Source organism: Magnolia sinica, chromosome 16, assembly GCF_029962835.1.
Source record: "Magnolia sinica isolate HGM2019 chromosome 16, MsV1, whole genome shotgun sequence".
Lineage (NCBI taxonomy): Eukaryota > Viridiplantae > Streptophyta > Magnoliopsida > Magnoliales > Magnoliaceae > Magnolia > Magnolia sinica.
In genome coordinates this window covers 16,790,097-16,815,758 of record NC_080588.1, presented here as the reverse complement: position 1 = coordinate 16,815,758, position 25,662 = coordinate 16,790,097, and the positions used below count along the sequence as shown (strand labels likewise).

Here is a 25,662-nt window from a genome sequence, read left to right as displayed (position 1 = left end):
TATTTATGCTTTAGAGTTTATTATTATTCAGAAACATAGAGTTGCAGATGTTCTGAAGTATTTGGTTGGCTAACGATTTAATAAAGCTCCAATGAGTGGGTTGTAGTATAGTAATTAATACTTTGTGAAAATTAAAGACGTGGGTTGAAAGTTTATAAATTCTAGTAATGGTTAACATATGTGAATAGTGGAGGGACAGGAAACTTAGAATATAAATAATTCTATGCATTTAGTTGAACAAAGTGACTCATTGATTTAAGTACACCTTGTATGAGTCATAGACCATACCTCCAGTCTGAGAGTGCATACTCTGTATCCTTAACATGTAGATGATAAGATTATTAGCAGCAGGAAAGTCAATTGATTGTTGTGGCCTTCAGACCCATAACTTTATAAAATAATAATAATAATAATAATAATTTAACACACGCACACACACCGCCACACACTTAGGCCGTAGTGGGATTTCACCACCTATGGGTACTCACGCTTGACCAGGTGTCAAAACTACTAAAAGTCTACCACCGGAGCAAGAGTAAGGACCCGTAACTAAATGGCAATTGATGGCATGCTTCCTCTTGTCGTTATCAACCGACAGGTTAAGATGTCCTGAAGGAAAGATGTCCTGAAGTATCTGGATCCATCCCAAACTGTGAAAAGCCACAGTGACGAAATACATGAATCTGAGTATCACATGATTATCCAATTCATCGGACTCAGTTTCATGGTCAACAACTAATGAAAGACGTCACTTCCACTGCGTCTTAAGTCATTCTCTAGTCCCACGCCTCAAAACCTCCAAAACATCCTCCTACATCCTATTAAGAGAAAAAAAAAACAAACAAAACGTCGCCTCTCATTCCTACACACCTCATAACCTCAAGAGAGTTTTCTAAGCTAAGGGAAAAATCTTTCTCCAATCCCTGGCAAAGGACTAGAGGTTCAAAGATCAGAAAATGGGAGCAAGGAGGATCAAAGAAGAAAGAGTGGGAGGCTGGGAGCCCCAAGGTGAGGTCTTAGCATAGTTTCAGTTTTCCAATGCATGCATGGTTATGGTTTGCCCAATCCATGCCTCCACAAATGATTTGAAGCAAATCTTTTTTCTTTTTTCTTTCTTTCTTTTATATATATATAATGAATATGTACGGAATGGAATAAGAAGCGACATAAAATAAACCAGATTTGATACCTGAATATTCGGTTTGATAACCTGCTACTAATTCCTCCTTTATATATATATATTCTGGAAAGATAACAATGCCAAAGTTTGAACCCTAGATCGCTCACACACACTACACTGTCTCCACCAGCACATTTAACCAGCATTAAAGCCTTTGAAAATCCTCAAAATGAGACACGCAAAGTGGAAAAAAAATTATTTCCTTGCAATAAATGCTCCCTGTGGATTTGTAATTTGCTTTCCAAACAATGAGCTTTTGAATTTTCCATCCAGGTCCAAATCCATGAATTTGATTAGTTCATGGATTTACCAAATTCATTCTCATTTCCTTAATCCCAAACATGGCCTTATTTCCATCAACTATAAATCCTAGATGGCTCAAGTCTCTACCCATGCAAGGACTTTTAACTTCAGTGTTTGGGTATCCCTTTGTATAGTTAAAATGCTTTAAACTATGTAAAGACTCTTCTAGAAGAGGTTATTTCCTTCCAATAAATGCTTCACCATTATAATAGATACTCCATGGATGCGTGGATTTGTAGTTTGCTTTTCTAAAACTTTGTAAAGAGATTTCCAAGAAAAAAAAAAAAAAAGATGATCCGTTTCTCATCAAATACCTATTTTGCAATCTACATGTACTCTCTCTCTCTCTCTCTCTAAAAAATATTTTGCAATACCTATAACTTTGAAATCCCTATTTAAAGGGACACATCCTTTCTATATCTCCCTATTTACAACTACTCTCCTTGAACCCACACCAAACACATGAATTGGTGGGCCCACTTTTGTTTGCCACAAGATAAGTGCCTTAAACTATTTTTTGGGTCACGGATTCATCACAATGTATACAACCTAATGAATGTCTTAGATCCCAAATGCATACTATCATGGTAAAGCGATTTCCCACCTAAAGCTGTCTGCTGTGAATACCCACGTTTTATTTCTTAACAGGCTTTTATCAGTAACTCAGTATAAGAAACTGTTTTGACTTTTACCAGCACCCATACAAAACAGATTGAAACTCTTTATCTGTGTAAAGACCTTAAATAAGTGAGATTTTACTAAACATTCAAACAACCAATAGGTTTTGTCAACCTTTACTACATACATAAATATCACTAGCTTTGATAAATGCTCATTGTTAAGTTGCTAATTGATCCAGGCCATTCATCAGAATCACCCTCCCACACACATGGATAACCAACCCATTGTCCAAGATCGATTTTGATTGGAACGACACCACGAAACAAAGCCTAAAGTGCCCATCAACTGCAAGAATAAAAAAGATCACATTATAACTATCTGACTAGTGTTGGTTTTGGGGAATGACCTATCCGAGACACACGGGAGTTCTAATGAACAGGTGGGAGGAGGGTTTGGGCACCATGGAATTCATTTCCTCCTTTTCACAAAACATGGAATTCACTTAGCCTCATCCTTTCTGAGGTTGCAAAACGAGTCCAGGATGACTTGTCATGAAGACGAGTCACTTCAAACAGCAGAAATAGTACAAGAAGACAATAACAAATCCTGATTAATGAGGATCAGTGATGGCTAAGATACTTCATGCACATGGAAACGTTAATAGAACTTTATAAATTATGGGATTCTTCCGTGCGCTACGCAGGTAATAGTCATAGAGATATTTCAGTAATGGTGGTGAGGGATCACCAGTCTTCCAAAATACTGAAAAGAAATCTCACAAGCACGTCTTCTAGACGAGTTATAGCATGAAACTCTAGGAAATGCACAATATCATCAGTTTTATGGTTTGTAATGGGGGCCATCATTTAGTGATCAAGATCATTGTTCTGTTGAGTTCTGCCACAGATGAACCATGCCCCAAAATCCTCCTCTATAAAACAATTTATATTCTTTCAATTTGTGGGCTGCAGATAGACGCAGATAGACAATTATGAATAGCTATACAACAATCCACATTCAACTAAATGCACAAGATGGGTGGCTAGGATCTTCCACTCTAGGAGATTTCTAGGGGCCATGGTCCATCCAGAATGTATGCAACCAGAAAACGTCTCGATTGGTAAACCATGATCCTGGCTGAACAGACTGAAAAGCAAACTACACCGTGCATATACTCCATATGAGATGGGAAAGATGAAGAAATCAAAGGCCGAGAAACATCTAATCCCTATGGACAAAGGAAAAGATGAAAGGAAAAGGATTCATATCCACCTTAAATTTAGTAAGCTTGCAATACATTCGGAGAGCAAATGGCCATCACACAGATTTCATATACCACATGCATAATTTTTTATACTTAAAAAAATGCATAATTTTCTGTTAGAAATGCCCAAAAGCTTGCAATACATTCGGAGAGCAAATGCTCATCACACAGATTTCACATACTACATGCATAATTTTCTATCCTTCAAAAAATGCACAATTTTCTGTTAGAAATGCCCAAAAGGCCTACATAGGGAAGGACACAGAAACCCTAACCTATATGAGTAATTAAACAAAATGCCGAACTCTACTTTACAAACCATGCCTGTCAACTCACCTTCAAACCCAATGAAAGGGTGATGATTCGTTGCTCTCCATGAAAGATCACTACCAGCAAAAGTGCAGACCCGCATCTGCCAACTTTTAAATATCAGGCCTCTGCGGAGCCATTTGGAATATCTGAAACCAAGCCAGCAAAAGTTATCTTTTGACAAGGGACACCACACGCTGATCTGCATCATCTCTGGAGCTTTTGATTGGCCTGCTCAAGTGCAATGAGAGTTTGCATGTGGGAGAAAACCTTCAGTTGAGCTCTATAGATAACGATTTTTAGTCTGCAAAGAAAAAGTTGCAACTCCCTTGTGATTCATACAGCCCAGAATGGCTTAGCAGCTGTCGCTAGCCCCAAATTGCTTCTTGGGTATTCTTCGCCAGTCACCTCAGCATCGTCGTCCTCCTCTCCATACTCCACTAGCTTGACCAGAGTATCTGAAATAAAGAGATGTGCTAAAGCTGTAAAATATATATAAATTTTTTCTAGTAAGGAAGAAGATAGAGCAATGCTCATGCATCTCTTTAAGTTCTATGCAGCTCCCCAATACACGTAGCACTGCTCCATTGGTTCGGCTTTGCCGATCAGTCAGGATTTATTTGAGCCGCAATTTCCATTCAAGTCGGCAGGTAACAATGAATTGCTGCCTTGCAACCTACATCGCAGCATGGGAAGTAGTTGTTTGACTGGAGGATTGTGTGTTTCGCCCTACCAACTCACTGTTTTTGTTGAGCCCCCTTTTTCTATTTCAGAAATAGATCTGAATCAAACTGGAATGTGAGTGTGCAGTGACTGGATTGTTGATCCAGTTGGCCCCTTATTGGGTAACTACAGAAATCCAAGCAGTCCAACAACTGATCATCCGGTTGTGAGTTCGGGCGGTTGAATAGGGAACGATGCTCAGTTTTCAGCAAACCACTCCTCTTGCGGGCCACTGGTCAAATGGCAGTGGCTGCCACAGTTCAATCCCACCTTGTTTCTGTAATATGGCCCACTAGATTAACGTCCCCAATAACAACTCATGTCTGCCTTGTCTAGCATGAGAAGAGCTGCATAGAACTTCTATGATGCAAATTGCAAGCTACATATTAGCATTTCTCAAGCAGATATTCTAAGCTATGAATCCAGAAAACTACCTGAGAGTGTGTCAGTTGTCAGTCCCTTTGGGATGTTCTCGCTATCTGCCTCTTGAATAGGCGGGGGTGATGGCGAAGATGGGGACTTAGGTGGTGGTGGGGGCATGGCCCTCGGAGGAGGTGGTGGCGGCATCCCATTGGATGTCGACTGGATCAACTTCTTTGGAGGTGGCATAGTTGAAACATTCCTCAAGCTGAAATCCTCATAAGGGACACCTGGCTTAAGAAATTCTGATCCTTGTCGTGAGTTCTGGAAAACCAAATCCAACCTTTCACATCCACTCCATAGCATTTTATATAAATTCAAAAAAAGAAAAAAGAAAAAAACATAATAACATCCTTCCCACAATCAGACAGTAGCTACACACGTACAAAAATGAAGACCCAAAGTTAGCTGGTGCTTGAGAAACTAGGATTCTCAGGATCAGACAGTAGGTGTTTTCAACAGATGGAAGATGAAGCAAAGATGGGAAGGAGAACACAATCAGAAGTGACTGGGGCAAATGAGTTGTCAGCTGATTGCAAAGGATAGAAAACAAGGCTGTGACTGTTGACTGTTGACTGTTTGCTACTGAAAGCTGAGAAAGATTTCAGGGAAGGTAACAGGTGCATTACCAGGATTACTCACTAGAACACTGAATCCTACTCTCCCCACACATACTCATGTGTGCTCAATATCTGAGCAGTTAATCAGAGATGGGATTGACCATGTATGTGGCATAGCATGAATTTCAGGTTGGTCAGGTCATCAGATATGTCCCATTTTTTATAAAGGATCCCCGAGAATAATTCCATATTCAAGTACACATTTAGCTGACCAGATGACTGACCAGCCTGATTTTTGGGCCATTGTATATGAATGCCTGCTGATGAGTGGACCATAATTGTACATGTGGGAAATATGATCCCAAATCTACTCTAATGAGTAGCCATCACATTCTCTTGGTAGCGACATATATAGTGAAGATGCAGGCAAGATATTTCATGTAGAATATATTTTATTTTGAAACATGACATCAAAGGTAACCATTCTGGGATGGGCCTGTGATCAAAGCTGCCAATCAGCATGCACTCCCATGTTATAGCAACTCCAGATCTGAAAATCCTGTGAAAAATGCAAACCAATGATCCAACGGACAGGTCCAGTACCGGCCTGTCAGCTTCATAGAAGGTCAGAGAAAATACCTGGAATAATAGGTAGTGAAAATCAGCATTAACTACAATCAACATTTGATAAAAAAGAAAAACATATATAGCTGATAGGTTCGCTAATCCCAAATGCACCACTGCACCTGCACCTATGCACAAGTGCACATGTGAACGTAATCCACACATGTGACTACCCACATAGCTCATCAATGACCTAGCACAAAAAATCAGGTGCCTCAACTCATCATGTAAGCCCATTCACGTACATTGAATACGGACCTTGGTCCTTTTCTTTTGACAACCATTTTTTCCATACGTGCAGAGCTTGCAAAAGAATGGACCACACAGCCTAATTTTTGGGCCATGTGATTTACATGGTACAGCTAGGCACTCGTTATGAAAAGGATTGCACCTTGCAGCCTAGCACATATTGGCACTTGGGACTGCACCTAGATATGCATTTAGGTGCATGAGGGACTAGCAAACCTCTGTAACTGAAAGAATGAATCAACTCATGTTTAATGACCAGAGGTCACAAGATAAATAAAGGTCATTACTTTGAGTCAACCTAGACCTCCAATTCCAACTTAGAGTGAAGTGCATAAGCCCCAGACAAGTAATTTGCTGGACTAACTAATTAATGCAAAGAACCAAAAAACCACTCTACCTATTAACTCTATAATAACTTACTAGTCCAGAACCCATGTGACACATGGAAACAAAGGATGAATGAAGAAATAGGAATGTACACGAGAGAAAATAAATACAAAAAAAAAAAAACCCAATCATTCACTTCATATCAGACTGCAAAATCACCATAAATCCCAATTTCATCTTGAGAAAAATTAAAACTGAAAACAGAATTTCATGATAAAAAATTCCAAAGAGAGGAGATACATATATCCTCAAGCATGTTGCTTGTTGCCTTCTCCCGAAACCCTTGCACTTTCTTTTAGAAAGAGAGGATGGAAAATGAAAATAAGCTGACCAATACCCATGAGAGGTTAACGAGAGAAGCTTTTTGATGACTTCTTTGTTTACAGGGTTCTGAAACCTAATTATAACTTGGGCCATCTCCGTAAAGCTACAAATGCTAGCACTGAAGATGGCTCAAACTTTTTGTCAAATTGGCCGAGAAAATATTACTCTGGGGATAAGATAAACTAAGACTTAGACAAAAGCAAGCCAACAAGCCTCATTGGAGATGGGAGGCTTCCTTGTTCCAGGCATATCCACCATACATGTGGGACATCAAAGGGCTGTTGGATGTCCGAACAGTTCTGCTGCACCACCATAAGGATTGGCCCATAGCCTTAAACTATGGTGATTAGGCCAACTTATCCATCCAATTGATGATTTTCGGGCCATAGAATGTCAACCATTGCTCATTGTTTTGATCAGTTTTTCTTAACAGTCTAATGCAGGGGCATTTTCACACTGGGCTTGAGTGGGGTAGCCTATGGGATGCGGGGACACTCAGGGTGGGTGGCCCGTGTGATGTGGGTGGCTTGTGTGAGGCGGGCCCCACCCATGTGAGGCGGTACCTGTGTGATGTGGGGCCCACGAGGGGGGTTTGGCTGGGGTTTTAACTCATGTGATGTGGGCCCTGGGCTATGAGATAAAGGGATTAATTCGCCATGCTCTATTAGTTCGAGCTTTTAGAGCAAGTGGTTAATTGTCCTGCATCACAGTCACATTTGGACTATAACAATGGCTAGGTAGTCTAGACAATGTGATTTTTTATCCATACACTCCTTCAAAAAAATTTCTTCTTTTTCTTTTTCTCAAGAGTAATTATAGACCTTTCTAGTCTGCTAACACAAATCAATGGTTCCACTTGTCCTAAAAGTGTATCATGTGCACACTCAAGATTTTGGAGACATGAATTCCTCCATCTCTGAAGGGGTTCTTGAACCTACTAGCAATTCTCCTTAAAGAAAAAGTGGAGATATACAATGTAGCTTTAACTTGTCCAGCAAACTTTATGCATGGGGTCAACAATTTGGTGACACAAATTGTTTGTATGGAGCACCACATGGTGGATGGAAGATGACTCTGTCATGTCCTGAAAATGGAGCCCGGGCCCCTGACTCCGCTCTTGGGATGTGACTTGGGGATTTTTATTTTTATTTTCTTTTTGTTTTTTAATAGTGTAGTTCTTACCATGGGGTCGACACCCTAAACTGATCTGGTACATGGATGGACAGGGTGGATGTAACACATACATTTTACTGGGCCCCATAGATGGGGACCACGCTATGAAAACAATTAGTTATAACCAAGGTATTCCATAATAGTAACGGTGGCCGACTGGCCTTAACAGCTACCGCTATTACCGTTATGATACGGGTCGCAACAGCCATTACATATTATTTTTTGAAAAAAACAAAAAAAGACCTATTTCGGCCCCATCATGGGCTGTTACAGGGCCATTATGTGTCAATTTTTCTGTAATGGCCATTACGGCCATTACAACCCCATAACGCGTAACGATTACCACCATTACCATTACATAATGGTCGTTCTACTTTGGAATACCTTGGTTATAACTGCATACTTTCATCAGATAGCTAGGAATTTCACACTGGCAAGATATTGGGGCCATGACAATGATGGGGCCAACAATCCCCATGGTAGGCTACTTTCTTTCTTAAATCCCAATGGCTTAGGCTACTTTGTTTGATTGTTTGTCTTCTTCTTCCTTTTTCTTTCTTTCTTTTCTTTTTTTTTTTTCTTTTTTTTTTTTGCTTGTTTTTTTTATGAATGATTAGATTACTGAAAATTGAGTCCCTGTTTGGGATGAACAGAAAAAGGAGTTTCTCTTGGTAGAAGATCATAAGGGATGAATGTATTGGCATTTCGTAAAATACATTTACACTAAACGGGACAAATGATTCCTCATGTGTGGATCTGTGTAAATGGCCACATGAAATTATCCCTAATAGCAACACCAATTGCCAAATCTCACCCAGGAAAAGCCATGAATGACCCTATGACATTAACTAGAACTTTAAAATGCATGCCATACCTGGTGAAGGCTAGCAGGTTCTTTTGAAGCAATTGGTAACTCCTGAAACTTCCGCTTCTGTGGAGGCCGTTTATCAGTTTCAGTGGTGGAGCTCGAACTCATCTTTGGCAGTGTGCTGACGGCTGAAGTTGTGGGAGCAATCACAGAAGTCATTGGAGAAGGCGCCTGTCTCAGTGCTAGAGCAACTTGCTGCAATGGCGTGGCTTGTGGATAGATCCCACCATATCCAATATAGCTTGTTCCCCCAGGCACTGAAGGCTGAGGATAGGAAATTCTATTTGCTTGTGGCTGTCCATAATTGAACACAACCCCAGATTGTGGTACTGTCCCTTGAGGACAGGCACTGGAGACAACAGAGGTAGTTGAGGAAATTGGTGCTATGGTTGTTGTGACAAAAGGAACTACAGATGCCGAAGCAATGGTTGAGCATGCTGTACTTGCAACTGGACTTGCAATTACATTTTGCACCAATGTAGAGCTTTGAATCCCGCTTAACTGCTGAGGAGGAGGCACAGCGTTATAAACGTTACATGAGGATACCCTGTTCAAAAGAAGAGTTCACCACAATTATGTGCTAAAATTGGATTACAAAATTTAGGGGCAAAAAACTATATAAGATATGAAAGCCACAGCTAACTTCACCGCAATCTGGTATTCTGGATACAGTAAGGCTATAAAATGATAAATAGAGAAGAGAAATTTGCTCACATGAATTATTCATGAAAAGTCAAACAGCATCTGGTGTAACGTTGCAAATGATGCCTCCAAAAGGACATGGATACAAAGAGGGAATACACCTATTTACCATAAATATAAGACATGAATGTGGATACAAACATCCCATCCATGGTTCAGAACATCCGTATCATATTGGCTGACACACCCATATCATTTCCTTATCAACCTGATACGATACGTGACATCGCTATGCATCGGCTTGTCCAACAAAAAAAAGAAGAAGAAGAAGGCTTGTATTGCTGATATAGGCCATATCAGCATCGATATAGGGCTGACAAGACCCAATGCAGCCACTATGGGCCAATACAACTATTAAGGACTTTTTTTTTTTTCCTTTTCATATTTTCTCATTTATCTTCTTCTTCTTCTTTATTTCTACCATGGAGGACAATTAAAAAGCAGTTTTGGACTAGATCTAGGCGCATTTTTGGAGATCAAAACAAAAAGATTTTAGTAGGATTTCACAAATTAAGATAAAAAAGGGTAAACCATCATTTTTTTCATGTTTTCATCTTTATTTTGTTGTATTTTAATAAAATGGGCCTTAGTTGAGAAAATCAAGCTTTATTTATGTTCTATTAGGACCCATTTGATTGACTTTCAGCAGATCAAGTAGACAGACAACATTCTTAACAAAGAATGATCTGATAACCTTTATATACATGTCTAAAACACAAAAGAAAAATTACAGACATTTAAATCTCTTTTTCCCCATTTCCCAATACTTTCATAGTAATATATATATATATATATATATATATATATATATATATATATATATATATATATATATATATATATTTGGTTTTAAATTTTTGTGAGATATATGGTTTGATATTGGCTGATACGGTCATATCAGCTTTCAGCCGGGTTGGTACATCTTCCAATACCAATTCAGAATCATGATCCCATCTGATGCATTAAACTTGCAAGTAATGTACAAAATAACAATCAAATAGAATAAGAGTTCAAACCTGTATTGTACAAGTATCAATGTATCGAGTTTGACATGGTAAGAAACCAGTCCCCTAAACGAGGATATAACCTTGAGGCAGGAATTCATGCTAGATAATGTAAGATGCAAGGATCAAACCAACTTAAAATATTCGGTTCAGAGTGCGACTTATCCAGGATCCAAAATGACAGCTGAAGGGAGGGAAGGACTCGTATGGTTGCTAGTACCTGCCGGTTTTGGACCTGGACCTGGACCTGGACCTGCATGAGACTCATCCAGATCCTGCTGGTTTTTGGCGTGTTAGGAATCAGGACGAGTTGATTGAGTTGTCAGAGCAACTCTCCCTTTAGCACACTTGAATTCAATGCATGACTTCTCCACGTCCAAAACCAGACCGGCTACTGGACGACTCCCTCCCTCCCATGATTGGAGCAACTCTCCCTTCAGCAAACTTGGTGAGACTCATCCTGATATGGGACAAGTTGGATCAAGTTGGGAATGAGTTGGGAATATTTCTTGTAGCAGCATACAACTCAGACTAATTCCAATCGAAACTGATATAGCTTGGCCGAAATGGAGTCATATAGGATGATATTTTAAATTAAGGAAAGATGTCAATGATTTGGGTGGTGGATCAGACTTTTCAGGCCCATTCGAGCATGGACGGAGTTGGGAAAAAACAAGCTTTCCATGCAAATACAATCGAGAATGGTCCAGGTGGCACACATTCAAGTGTGGCATTGAGTTGCGAGATCCAAGACGCTCATCTGGCAAGCCCTGCGGTAAACATGCACTGGCCCAAAAATAGGATGATCAGTTTATATTTGAGACAATCCATTTTTTTTTTCTATAAATTTCCACATTTATCATACAGGTGTGCCCCAAGCATATCAGCATGACTTTTGGGCAAGGGAAAATTCAAGGTGCAGGCCCAGCAAATGAATGGAGCACATTTCACACTAGTGTGCCACAAAGATCATTCTCTATTATGTTTGACCATCCAGAGCAAGGCAGTTATTTCAAATTCACACGATACCCCCAATGAATGGGATGTGGGTCAAAGACCTGAATTCATGGCTGTCAAGCACTCAAAGTATTCGTCTAACCTGGAAGACCACAAACTCATGAAATTGCTACAACCCAAAAAAAATGAGTTCATGGCTACTGACCTGGAAGCCCCACATTCTACACTGATTGTGTCTAAAAGATTTTCGGCTAGGAGCTTTGCATCTTCAAGACTCTTTGGATTAGTACTCGACAAATATAAATGCAGAGTTTGCTGTATTTCTGGAAGCATGAGGACTAAGTAATTAACGGGCTGACAAAAAATCCAAATATTGCCTAAACTAGAGTTGTGTGCCGCATTCATATTTTACAAGATACTTGCCTTCACCATGTGGACTTTCAAGATTTCCTGAACCCCGCCCCCTCAGTATGACACTTGCTCCTGTTTCATTCATAATGTGATTTATATACTGGTCCTGCATGTACAAATCCCAACCACGAGCAGCACAAAAAGAATCTCTCCCAATCGTATGGAGATGTCAGAGAAAGCTTCAAAACATTAGAATCTCTTATCTTCAGCATATGTAATGAAAATTTTCAATTGACCAAACAGCATAACTTGAACCGGAAAAAAGGATCAAAAGTAAAACATTTGGTGTAGGAACAAAGGTGAAAATGAAACTATGGACAAAAGAAGAATGAGAAAGTTCAGGAAAAGGGGATGGATAGCATGTAAAGCATCTTCAAAATCAAAAGGTGAGATCAGCAGTCTGTTAAGTTTCAAGCGTAAACCGATTGAAATAAACCAGAACAAAACTAAACTATTTTAACAAAGTACAACAAAATTCCTAGAACCAGAAGACTAAAAAATAAAAAATAAAAAAATTCTTACATTTGGTCCTCGGATGCGAGCTGCAATATTTAATGACGGGTCAGTGTCGAATCCCAAGAACAGACATGTGCTCAAGGACTGAGTAGCCTGTGTCCATTATCAAGCCAATAAAGCATTAGTATTGTTCATCAACGCTTGTCCTCAAAATGCCGCAGCTTTAACAGCATGCCATGCACTAAAATTATACCTGCCCGCTGATGTTCACAACAGAAAGAAAAGGAGTAGAGGCTGGCTTTGAAATTTGTCCTTGCTTCAGTATTTCCTCAACCATTGCTGCTGCACAGTCAACTGCTATGATTCGCTCAGCAGTGTCCTTCAACTGCAGAAGCACTCCCAAATCAACCCAACAATTGTAATATAATTCAGTGGATGCCGACTTGAAGCATGGCAAAGAAGAAACTTCATCAATAAACTGATATTATAGCCAGTGTTATCAAAATCGTAAGATCCATGATATCATATTGTATCGTATGGGTGTACGATTCAAATTGTACACCCAAATCGCAAATCCTACGTAAGCATACGAATCATACGATAATTGTAGACTGGTAGACTGCATAAATGGTCCCAAAATTTACTTAAAAATCTTTATTTTTTTTTCCTTCTTTCTTTATACCCTCTTGCTTATAAAACATGAAAAATGCACTCCCCTATTAGAAATATCCTCATTTAAAAATTAAAAAAAAAATTGAGAGAGGAAAGAGGAGATTTGGGGTTTCTTTTTTCTTTTTCTTTTTCATTTTTTTTTTTTGAAAGATTTGAGGATTTTGATATTCAAAAACTCAAAATGAAGGAATCAAGATATCATTTTATTCACAATGGAATTGAATGCTACTTTTTCTAACATGATTCCACATTCATGCAGGTACAAAGGAACAAAATTATTAAAGGACTCTTGTATGTTTTTAAGGTAAATTTTTTGAAAGACAACAAAAGAACACAGGAAAACTATAAGAATCCTTTACTATCATGATATGAATCACATATACATTTTCTCGATTGATATTATCATGATATGTATTACTTTTCTGTTACACGTTGATGGGAAATGGATGATTGATGAGTTATTAATCTTTTCCGATTTACTTATATTTTTTCAAATGTTTTTTAAATTTTTTTTAAAGAAATCTTATGATACGATTTGCAATTCGATGCGATTCAACCCCCTATAACGATTTGCAATACGATAGCGATTTTGACAGCATTGATTATAGCATAGGTCGTGTTTATTTGTATTTCAGAAACTTAATTGAAAAACTTACTATTTTAATGTTGGAAAGATTGCATTTATTTATTTATTTATTGTTTTGGGAGGGTGGTGGTTGGGCTTTCAAATGTTCTGAGAGGAGCTAACCACGTGGCTGATATGCTTGAGAAAGAAGGAATGATGAGAGGGTCACTCATTATCAGCCTTTCTTACCTCTCACTTGATATTGTTCCTTTTCTTTCTTTTCTAATACATATCTACCATTCAAAAGAAAATTTCAAGCTTTCTTATCCATTTCAAACAATATATTTTGAATCACTTGAGCCTGATGGTAGCAAAATTTTGGAAGAATAGTGAAATCAAAGGCATCTCATGTCGTGGTGAGAAATACAACAGAGGTGGCAGTGGATGAGGATTATTATGTAACCTTAATGCATTAATACCGAGCGCTAGCTCCACTGACAGAGAATACTCAGATACTTGGCAAGCAATCTTGCAAAGTGAAATTACTGAAGTACAGACAAAAAGGCTCTTAGCCAAAGAAAAATGATTGAAGGAGACAATTAATATCATCTGCAGTGCATTTGCCTCGAGTGGAACTTTAGAGAGATATTTGATGATTTCTGCACAGCTCATTCACTTCAAACAACAGATCTACCAATTTCAAGGGGAAAATATTGGATGATGCCCACTTAATTGCATGCACAGAATTCCCTTCCATCATGAGTGGAAACATCTGAAGCTTGATTGAGAATCCTACTGCCTAAAGGAGACCAGCAGCCTCCGCATAGCTGGAACCGGAACCAACTCCACCCGGGAAAAAAAAACAGAGAGAAAAAAGCAACAGTGTTCCCTCTACGGTCGCGACCAATCCCACCAAGACCAGCCAGACCTGGATTCCCCAATGAATACCCATTGCGCTGGCTAGGAGAGGAGACCAAGAAGAAAGGAGTTCCACCTAGTTTGACTGAAAATAGGGGCTGGGAATACCTCCAAATCTATCAACCCTTTTTGACTAGAGAAGGAGAAGATTGATTTTATTTTTTTTCCTGACCAGAGGAGGAGAAGATTGAATTATTATTTTTCCTGACCAGAGAAGGGGAAGATTGATTTTTATTTTTTTTCCTGACCAGACCACTGCTCCAACAATCTTTACCTTCAAAGATCCTGGCATTGTGTTCTAACTAGATTGACCAGATGACCACTTGAACCACATTCCTCCACAAGGTTCTACCCATTTCACTCCACGCCATGGAAGACAATCCATATCGAAGATCTTTATCTGAATCAGAAAAACCCAAGATATCCCAAATCAGGACAAGGTCGCATGCCAAATTCTATAAGCATATGGATAGTGGATGAACAAATGATTGACTGATTTGAGAAGCGTTCCCCTTACACATACTGCACCAGTTAGGAATCTGCATGCCCCAAGCTTTGCAAGCGATCAATGGTAAAGATCTTATCCAGGCAAGCAGTCCAAAGACTCCAAACAAAAGTATGGACTTTCATCAGACTCCTAGCTGACCATATTTTATAGAAAGGACCATCCAGCCGATCATCCTCGTCTAGCAAACAACATGATAGGGCTAACTGAGAACCTATCAATGGTGTCGAAGTAGCATATACGCATATCCTCACCAGTTTGTGGAAGTGGCATGTAAACACCTTCCAAACGTGTGAATAGTATGACAGGGCTAACTGAGAACCTATCCATAGTTTCAACAGACCATATATGCATATCATCACCAGATTGTGGCATGTAAACACCATCCAGATCTACAAGCAATCAGGTAAGCTCTTTAGTTTCATCATTCCTCATGTTCTGGTCAAAGTTCAGAAGCCAAACAGTCTGCCTACCGCTCCTCTGAAAACAAGAACTGACTGGAGCCACTTTTTTCTCCACCTGCTGATACAACCTTTCAAAGTTTTTGCAAATAGGAACATCACCAGAAGCAGGTTTTTTCACTATTGCCAACATGCAATACAATAAAGTTCGAACAAAATTCAGCAGCCCATGATACTTCCCTCCACATAAAAGATCCCGACCTTCTCAAAGCTGCATTGATCTCCCAGTTGTTTGAGGCAGACCCATATTTCAATGATAGCACCTAAAAAGACAGTGATGTAGATCCATCACCGGCTCGCCGCCACCATTTAGATAGAAACACAATATCCAAAGCCCTGATAACCCCAGGACCCCTTTGGCAATTGGTCTACAAACATCCTTCCATGATACAACATGGAAATTGTGAGCATTTTCTTTGCCATTCCACAAGAACTGTTTCGTAAGGGATTCAGTAGAGGCAGCAGCCTTCACAGGACATAGAAGGGTGAATAAAAGAAAAACCGGCATCGAGGAAACGACAGATCTAAGGAGAGGTTATTCTACCACCAAAGGATTGCAATTTCCCCTTCCACAATGCTACCCAAACACTCGGCAGCGGGACTTCAACCTGTAACAGGCGCCCCAAGATGCTTTAGGGGGAGATTTGAGACATTGCAACTGAATTCAGCAACAAGAAGACAGCATCTATCTGCCCCAACATTAATTTCTGCCAGACTGCTTCTGGAAGGGCTTATTCTGAGCCTTGATAACAATCTTGAAACACAGCAAAATATCTCTGAAAAGGGCAAGGCGAAGGCCCAAAAGGAAGTGGATGGAGGTAGTAACAGAAGACTTGATGACCTATGATCTAACTGAATGTCTGCCCCTTGATAGAGTGGAGTGGCGGAACAGGATTCATGTACCCGACCCCAATTAATTTGGATAAGGCTTAGATGATGAAAGTCCATACTTTTGATGAATTCTCACCAAAGGAGCATATCATCGGCATATTGATGAATTCTTCATGGATCCACTGGCGGATCTAAGATGGATCTGCTGATGGATTCAAGAATTGATCAGAAGCAGGTTTTTTTTATTTTTTATTATTATTTTTTTTAAAGGATAACTGGGATTTTATAAATAAAATAAAGGGGTACAAGAAAGAAAACAAGATCTGCTGAGGTAGCAGAAACTTAACAGCCTAGGAATATCATGTCATAATCGTTGAGACTATTTACATTGACCGCCCATTCAAAAATCAGATTTTTGGCCCTGGAACACACGGCCTGAACTGAAGAAGACCTGTCGTTGAAGCATCTGTCATTTCTTTCCTCCCAGACTGACCACCAAATGGCGAGGATCGCCAGTCTCCAAATATGCGTTCTAAGTATTCCTAATCTGAACCCGTGCCAAGACGCCAGCAGATTGCAGGAAGAATTCAGAATACACCAGCTGATTTTGAACCGCATGCAGAACTCAGACCAAACTTGGGTTATAAACGAACAGTGGACCAGGAGGTGGTCCACCGTTTCTTCTTCTTTCATGCAGCAGAGACAGATATTGACTAACTGCATACCCCTTTTCTTCAGATTGTCTATTGTAAGGATTCTGTTTTTACCCACCAGCCAGCCAAAACAAATATATTTAGGGGGGGCAGCGTACTTCCAGATAAAAGGGGAGGAGGGGACCGCTGGATTAAGAGTAGGGGCGAGATGAGAGTATAGAGATCTGACCGTGAACATACTAGTTTTGTCTCGAAACCATATGAGTTTATCTGAGGAGGTCGGATCAGGCAGAGATTTAGAGATGTGGTCGAGAAGATCCACAAACTCAGATATCTCCCAGTCGTGAAGGTTTCTGGAGCACTTCACATCCCACACAGTATTTGCAGCAGAAATAGAGAAGCGGCTAGCGACAGTTGCGTTCTTATCTGGGGCCAGACGATAGATGTTCGGGAATTGGAATTTCAGCGGCACTTCACCCATCCACTGATCTTCCCAAAACCGACTACATAGACCATTCCCTAGCTCAACACTGATGTTGTTGAGGTAAAATCCCCTTCCATAAGGGAGAAGTGTCCACCATCCTCCTGGGGAGACCCCATACTTGCCTTTAATGAGGATGTTCCAAAGAGCACCACCCTCGGTACCCAATCTCCAGATCCACTTGCCAAGGAGAGCCTGGTTCATAATCTTTAGGTTTTTGATGCTAGCTCCACCTTCCTGGAAATGTTTGTAGACCTCGTGCCAATCTAGAAGGTGCAATTTCTTCTGATTGTCCTTCCCGCACCACAGAAAATCGCATCTCAGCTTATCAATGGACAGGAAAACTGACGGGGGGCATCTGAAGAGGAACCGACAGGAGAACCGACGGGGGGCATCAGAAGAAGGTTTAATAGAGGGATCTGTGGAATCAGTGAAGAAGTTGATGAATGAAACCACAGAAGGATCAATAGAGGAATCTATGGTTTGAAAAACGTCCAATACTCTTGGTGTTGTCCAAGTCATATTGGTTTCGGTCTGAAACAAAACAAATCACCACACAGACATGCGACCACAACAGGACCAAGTCAGGGTGAGCCATACTGATTTCAGTTCCCAGGTGAGTCAAACACCAAAACCACCACTTAAATCCACAGACAGAAGTGATGATTAAATTGACGGATGGATTGACTGAAGAATCCACTGATGGATAGAACGATGCATCATCGGATTTTTGGAACAGCAGTTTGATAGACGGTCCAGCCAACACTTGAACTGACAGACAAATAGGTAGAACCCAACAAGGTACATATCAAGCATATGGACATATTGCTCATTACACAAGCTGGAGCAAATGTTTCAAGATCGAGGAGAAAATTGAAGGATTCAACAACAGATTCAGCGTATGCAAAGTGCAAGAAGACAAGACATGATCCTCAATGGAGCCCAATGAGGGTTGTACAAGTCACGGTTTAAATTTTCATCCAGTATGAATCAGACAACGAAACAAGTTACCAGACCAATATGGCACCGAAATGGAAGCAAAACTGACTGATACAGTGTGTAACAGATGAGTCTGTGCGAGTTGTACCTGTTTCATTCCCCAAGCAACTCGCACTTCAAAACTGCTATTTAAATCCATGGTGTCAGTCCAATAAGTGGATCTACACACCTGTTAAGAAAAGCCAACAAGAACCCAACACAAGGACAACTAGTGGACAAGCAAAATTTTGAGGGTTAGTTTCTTCAAGCTAAGGAAATTGATGAAATCGGCCCTGCAACTGCATCTCAAATAAAAGGGGTGCACTGCACTAGTGGTTAAATTAGATCAGATCAGATATGTGGGATACACAAGGAATTGTATCAGATTGCAGGCCCCAAAGGTGGTCAATCAGATTATGGACCATGCACGTGTGCACTGCCGTATACATGCACAGGTTTTGATGAATGATTCTTCTATCAATTATCTAGTTTTCTATAGAAGTAGATTTCCTTTGATTAGTAGGATTTGCTCCTTTCTCAGTGTTTATCTGTGTACAATTTAAATTACAAAACTGGTTCATGGTAGGAAAGCAAGAAATGTATCTTTGGCTACAATACAGGTCCATGCATATTATAGATTAGGCATTTGTGTGTGTTTTGTTTCCTGAATAAAATTTCAGAATTTATCTTCAGGCACTTGAGTCTCTTTTTCTAGAAGAGTCATCATGAGAAAATGTCAGATTGTCAGGATTCATGAGAAAAAGTTGTGACCAAATCTTAACCCCTGATGCAAGCCTCCTTTGTTGGGACATGGAACTGGCAATGGACGATCGATTCTTCTAATTTTCTACCCAGAGGTATGATGCCCTTAGAAGGTTGTTAAAGGCTTAAAGCCCCTTCAATTTAGCTTCTCCATTCCCTTTTCATTGGATTTTCTTGAAGACTAACACTGCAATTGAACAAGAGCACCAGTACGTTGAATCTGATCCCCTCTCTTTTCTTCAAATTAAGAAAAATCCGCTTGTGCACTATCATGACATGTCCTCTTCCCTCGTGAAATTCCATCAAAACAATGGTTTGCCACCAAAACATTAAACTCCCTGGGATGATACTCATCAGAACTCTCACACGTACATGTAATGCATCACTAACTAAAACTCTAAAACAAGTTAGAGGTTCCTGATAAACAAAAAGTATTTCACCTCTGTGACAAGTATACGAAGTTACTGCACCCTTCACAACAGATGGTACCTTAACATTTTTGTTTCCATGTAATTGACTATCGCATGATTCAAAATGTAAACCAAAAAAAACAAAATAGACAAGTTTATATGGCATGCTGAGTTATTTAAAGCATTTGATACAATCAGTGTTTTGAATAGTGCCCGTAGCATAGCTTCGGCACTACATAACGTTAGGAAATAGTGTAACGCTACAGGGGTCGTAGCTTATGCGTAGCATACAGGTAGCATATGTAGCGTACGTTACTCTTCTTTTTTTTTTTTGTATAAATGGTAATTGTATTTTGTATTTTCTACTTAATACTGTCAACCTGTGGGATTTAATTTCTTTTGATACTTGTGACTTGTGGTTTTAATTAGATATTATTAATTAAAGTGGTTTGCTTCTATTTTTTGTGTAAATGGTAGTGTGTGTGTGCGTGTGTGTGTATGTGTGTGTGTGTGTGTATATTCTTACTATTTATCATAATTTTTCTATTTTTTAGTTTTAATTTTTAAAATTGAAGTATCATGTAGCTTATGCTACATGCTACAAAGGGTTGAATGCTACGCAACACGCTACCATACAATTAAAAAGGCTGCATAGTAAAACAGACAATTACAGGACTTGTTTCAAGTAAACTGTTAGAGATTTCATTGATTGGGGATTAAAATATAACCAAGACAAATCATCACTTACATGAGCACCAGCAGAAATGTGAAGGTACAATGGCTTTTCACTATCAGGTGGTCCATTTGGAGGCCGGTACTTGCCCCTATGGAATTGAGTCAATGTAAAAATAATGAATATGACCGCTAGAATGGTTATTACTAGAAGCCATTAACTTACCTCGTTATGACCACAGCACCTGTGCATTTCTGGATCTGCAAGACAGCAAAGTCCTTAATACAAATCACCTCTAAATATAAAATGATGAAGAACCAAGCATCTGAAAATGAAAATTAAACAAAGTTCAGTTCACTGATTCACCTCTTCCTGTGTTTGCCGTTTTGTAAGCTTGTACCGGATTGTAGGTTCAGAATCATTTATGACAATTTCTCGTGCTATTAGTTCATCTTGAATCTTTGGCTGAAACAGTAAGCATTTATCAAACTATTGTAGAACAAAAGCATGCTCAAATGTGTCACAAATCAAAAGGGTGTCATCAGAAGAGATGCCAATAAAGCTTTACCAAACCACAGCAAACTGCTTAACAAGATCACAAGACCATTTATAGATGTGTGTTCACAAAAGAATTTGACCGTGGAGTTGTCCTTTATTGTGCATGTGACAGCAAACTCTCCAAGTTTTATGCATATTTGGCCAACTGGCTACCTAACAATTACGTCTCAAGACTCGAGACATTGCTTCAGGAAGAGGGTTTCCCCAAGGAACACACAGAGACTCACCACTTTCCTCTCCTTGAGCATTTTGTTTCCTTTTTTATCTTTATTACCAAAGTTTTTTACTAAGAAAACTCTAAATACTACGGAACTGAAAGGACACAAACAACGAGCATGTCATTGTTATCCCCCTCCATTTGTAAACTTGAAGAGAGCTTGAAATTTTGGATGTAAAATATCTAATGCAGGACATGAAATTTAAGTATGAGACGCAAGAATGCAGGCTTAGATCATACCAATTCAGAATCAGTTACACAAATTCCACATCCCACATGACCATCCAAATCATTCAATTAAAAAGGGAAATCTATGCGGGTACAGGCAGACACAGGCTAGGACTAGACCAATAAAAATTATAAATCAAACGATGTCAAAGGGAAATAGAAATCAACCACACATGCATAAAAATCAGTCCATAATCCAAGGGATTCCCCAATTTCAATTCAAGGAACCCTAGGGTGAAAAAAATGGGCAAATAAATTGTGGCTAATACAAACTAAGGCAGGGGTTTAGGAAATATGAATGAAAAGAAGAAAACTTGACTCGGAGAAAGCTCTTGCATGCAGATGGTGACCCGGGGCTGACGCACGTGCGCGGGTGGGTTGGCCGCACGTGTGATGGAAGCTCGCCTCCCCAAAGTGACACCTAAGCCTTTGTCGGATAGGGGAAACCTCCAATCCCTCCAAATTTGACGACGATCCAACGTAAGGTTGAGGCGTAGCGCTCTGCCAAAGTTTCAGCCCTCCCACAGGTCCAAATTTTGGAAACTGACTGTAGGGGAATGAATAGCTACAAAAGCTGGGAAATTCAAAGCAATAATGATGGTAGAAGATGAGAGATATGGATGGAAGAGAGTAGGGGCAGATGGGGATAGATGTGGCTTCGCACCACGGTAGTTAGCCCTTCGAAGAAGGGAGAGTTTCGCACCCACTTTTGAATTCTTCCACAACTCACGAAGGGAGCAGAAAAATAAAGTAGAAATTTTTATTAAACTTAAATGAATGAAAAGAACTACAAGGGGTGCCTATTTATAAGGAACTCTTTACCCTAAAAACTCGCACTATGTGTGCAACCTATTACTTGGCGATGAAGTAAACTAAAATAAAAACCAAGCAAAGAAATCTAAAGCGTTCACGATGTTCTAAATAATAACAATAAGCAAAACCTAAAATATGAAATCAATCCAACGAGTGGCTCACGATCATGAGATCCCATGTTGGGCTTTTCTTGACTATTGGGCCCACTTTTTTTGAACCAAACTTGTCTTCTAGCTAGGAGGCCCTCTCTGGAAGTCGTCATCGAGCCAGATTGATGGTGGGGTCCTCCTGTGTACGTATGTGCGTAAGGGTGGTAGACCAAAACTTGTCTTCTAGCTAGGAGGCCCTCCCTGGACGTCGTCATCGAGCCAGATTTATGGTGGGATCCTCCTTCTGCGTACGTACATGCGTAGGGGTGGTAGTGTGCGGGCGTACGTGTGCACGATGTCCTCATTAACTCTCCCCGGCTGTGAAGATTTCGCCACTGGCGAAATAAAACTCCTGAACTGCTTTAGGATGTCAGGATCAAGTCTCTGAAGCTCATCCTCAATGAGCCACGTGCTGTCTGAAGCTGGGCGTGACTTCCATTTAACTAAGTACTTCTAAAACCTACCATCCGACGTGGAAACTATCTCATGGTTCAGGATATCCTCTGTTTCCTCTCTGAGTGTGTGAAGGCTATGTATGGGAGGCAGAGGCTGGAATAAAAGGTCGAGAAGAGGCCATGGATCAAAGGGTAAATCTGGGAAATTTGGATGGATGGGCGAAGGGTCGGACAAAATATCAGTGGGTCCCTGAAAAGCAACTAGATCCTTCACATTTAATGTGCAACTAATTCCCATTGAAGGTGGAAGATCTACCTCATACACATTGAAATCGTTTCGCTTTATAATTTTGAAGGGCCCAGCGCTACGCGCGTGTAACTTATGAATGGCCCCTGGAGGGTACCGCTCGGGCCTGATGCAAACCATCACAAAGTTTTCAATATTGAACTCTTTGAAACGTCTATGTTGGTTTGCAGAAAATTTGTAATGTTCATTACTAGTAGTGATCTTTCGCCTGATTTCTTGATGCAATGAATGTATGTGATGCGCAAAAGACTTCGCAGCCTTTGATGGCCTATGGGACAATGACATGGGGATAAGATCAATAGGTTTCCTAGGCTTGTAACCAGTAACGACTTTAAAAGGACTTAGACCTGTGGACCTGTTGACGGAACTATTGTGTGCAAACTCGGCTATGGGTAGTACGGCGTCCCATGTCCCGGTATGCTTCCCCACTAAATATCGAAGTAAACTCCCTAGGCTCCTGTTAACCACATCAGTCTGAGGGTGGTAGGCAGAAGAAAATTGGAGCCTAGTATTCATTATGTGCCATAGTGTCTTCCAAAAGTAACTCATGAATCTCACTTCACAGTCAGACACTATGGTTTTTGGTAACCCATGCAGTTTGACGACCTCACTAAAGAACAGCTAGGCAACATGAGAGGCATCAGAGGTCTTAGAATAAGGAATGAAGTAGGCCATTTTAGATAAACGATCCACAACAACAAATATGGGGTCATGCTTCCGAATAGTCTTGGGAAGTCCAAGCACGAAGTCCATACTGATGTCCTGCCGAGGGATGAATGAGACTGGCAAAGGTGTATATAATCCTGTATTCTGTTTCATTTGCTTTGCCAGTTGACAAGTACGGCATTGCCCTATAATTTTGGCCACGTCCCGCTTGAGGGTTGGCCAATGAAATTTATCCTCCACTAGGGCAATGGTCTTGTCACGACCGAAATGACCCACGACCCCTCCTGAATGTAACTCCCAGACAAGAAAATCGCGAAGGGAGGTGTGTGGTATGCACAAGTAGTCACTCCTAAAAAAATATCCATCCAAAATCAAATACTTACTGTTAGCTCCTGACAGACTCTCTAATAAAGACGCATACACAACCCCAAAATCTGGACACTCAGAATACTCTTCTTTGATGCGCTCAAGGCCCGTAACTTTAACATTCATGAAGTTGAGTAATGCGACTCAACGACTCAACGCGTCAGCAGGCTTATTTTCTATACGAGCCTTGTGCTTAAGCACAAAAGTTTACTCTTGAAGGAATTGAACCCACTTGGCGTGCCTAGGGCTTAATTTCTTCTGAGAGTTCAAGTATCTCAAGGCCTCATGATCTAAGAACAAGACGAATTCTTGAGGTAACAAGTAATGTTGCCAATGGCGTAGTGATTGCACTACCGCGTAGAATTCCTTGTCATAGGTGGAATATCTTTATTTCGCCTTATTCAGTTTCTCACTAAAAATGGCAACAGGGTGCCCTTCCTGGCTAAGTACTCCTCCTATGCCGACTCCTGACGCGTCACATGCGACTTCAAAAGCTTTTGAAAAATCTGAAAGTCACGTGACTGTAGCTTTGGTCATCTTGACCTTTATGTCCTTGAAGGCCTTCGAGGCGACCTTTGTCCATTGAAACTCTCCTTTTTTTTATGCAGTCCGTGATGGGAGCCACAATGGAACTGAAGCCTCAAATGAACCGCCTATAAAAAGTGGCCAAGCCATGAAATCTACGCACCTCATGAATATTGCGGGATTCAGGCCCATTAACGATGGCCTTGACCTTCTCGGGATCCGCCGATACGCTCTCAGCCTACATAATAAAACCTAAGAAGCTCACACTACTAGACAAGAACGCGCACTTCTTTAGGTTGGCATACAACTTTTCAGCCCTAAGGATCCCACAAACCTACCTCAAATGGTTGAGGTGCTGCTCCTTAGTCATGCTATAAATCAAGATATCATCAAAGTATACGACCAGGAACTTCCCCATGAAGGGTCTCAACACTTGGGTCATCACACGCATGAAAGTGCTTGGGACATTAGTTAACCTAAAAGGCATAACTAGCCACTCACATAGCCCATCCTTCGTCTTGAAGGCTGTCTTCCACTCATCACCAGGGCGTATACGGATTTGGTGATACCCACTTTTAAGGTCAATTTTTAAGAAGATAGTAGCATTGGCCATCATATCTAGCATGTCATCAAGACGCGCGGTATGGGAAACCGATACTTGACTGTGATTTTGTTGATGGCCCTACTATCAACACACATCTTCCATGTGCCATCCTTCTTAGGTGTAAGAAGGGTGGGCATGGCACACGGACTCATGCTCTCTCGAATGAAACCTCTCTTTAGGAGTTCATCAATCTGCCTCTTCAACTCAACGTGCTCCTTTAGGTTCATTCTGTAATGCGGGAGGTTTGGTAGAGTCGCCCCAGGGATTAAATCAATGGCGTGTTGTATATCCCTCATAGGGGGAAGCTCATTCGGTAAATCATCAGGAAAGACATCACCAAACTCATGTACTAAATGAATGGCCTCAGTGGGTAACTCTACGCTAGTCTCT

General features: G+C 40.4%; 1 protein-coding gene and 1 long non-coding RNA gene across 6 annotated transcripts in view; both read right to left on the bottom strand.

Annotated features, from left to right (window-relative positions):
- Positions 1-3,491: 3,491 nt before the first annotated feature.
- The window catches only part of LOC131228550 (protein RIK), a 59,015-nt gene continuing 36,844 nt past the window's right edge, over positions 3,492-25,662 (bottom strand). For 2 of the 4 annotated variants that reach the window (XM_058224286.1, XM_058224289.1), the window contains 10 exons: positions 20,811-20,909; positions 20,670-20,704; positions 20,520-20,595; positions 12,789-12,977; positions 12,602-12,688; positions 12,092-12,185; positions 11,874-11,991; positions 9,012-9,552; positions 4,835-5,084; positions 3,492-4,135 (listed from right to left, as the gene is read on the bottom strand). In XM_058224286.1, the coding sequence (XP_058080269.1) occupies positions 4,014-4,135; positions 4,835-5,084; positions 9,012-9,552; positions 11,874-11,991; positions 12,092-12,185; positions 12,602-12,688; positions 12,789-12,977; positions 20,520-20,595; positions 20,670-20,704; positions 20,811-20,909 (1,611 nt within the window). In that variant the 3' untranslated portion in view covers positions 3,492-4,013. Of the gene's footprint in view, positions 4,136-4,834; positions 6,020-9,011; positions 9,553-11,873; positions 11,992-12,091; positions 12,186-12,601; positions 12,689-12,788; positions 12,978-20,519; positions 20,596-20,669; positions 20,705-20,810; positions 20,910-25,662 lie in introns of those variants that run through there. The other 2 variants (XM_058224287.1, XM_058224288.1) reach the window with 2 other exon arrangements.
- LOC131228551 (uncharacterized) lies at positions 14,759-19,419 on the bottom strand. Of its 2 annotated transcripts, none has more exons than XR_009163001.1 (3): positions 18,709-19,419; positions 16,201-16,264; positions 14,759-16,122 (listed from the first exon to the last, which is right to left on the bottom strand). It is a non-coding gene; the product is annotated as an uncharacterized LOC131228551 (long non-coding RNA). The 2 variants fall into 2 exon arrangements; XR_009163000.1 differs by lacking the exon at positions 18,709-19,419 and adding an exon at positions 16,356-16,590.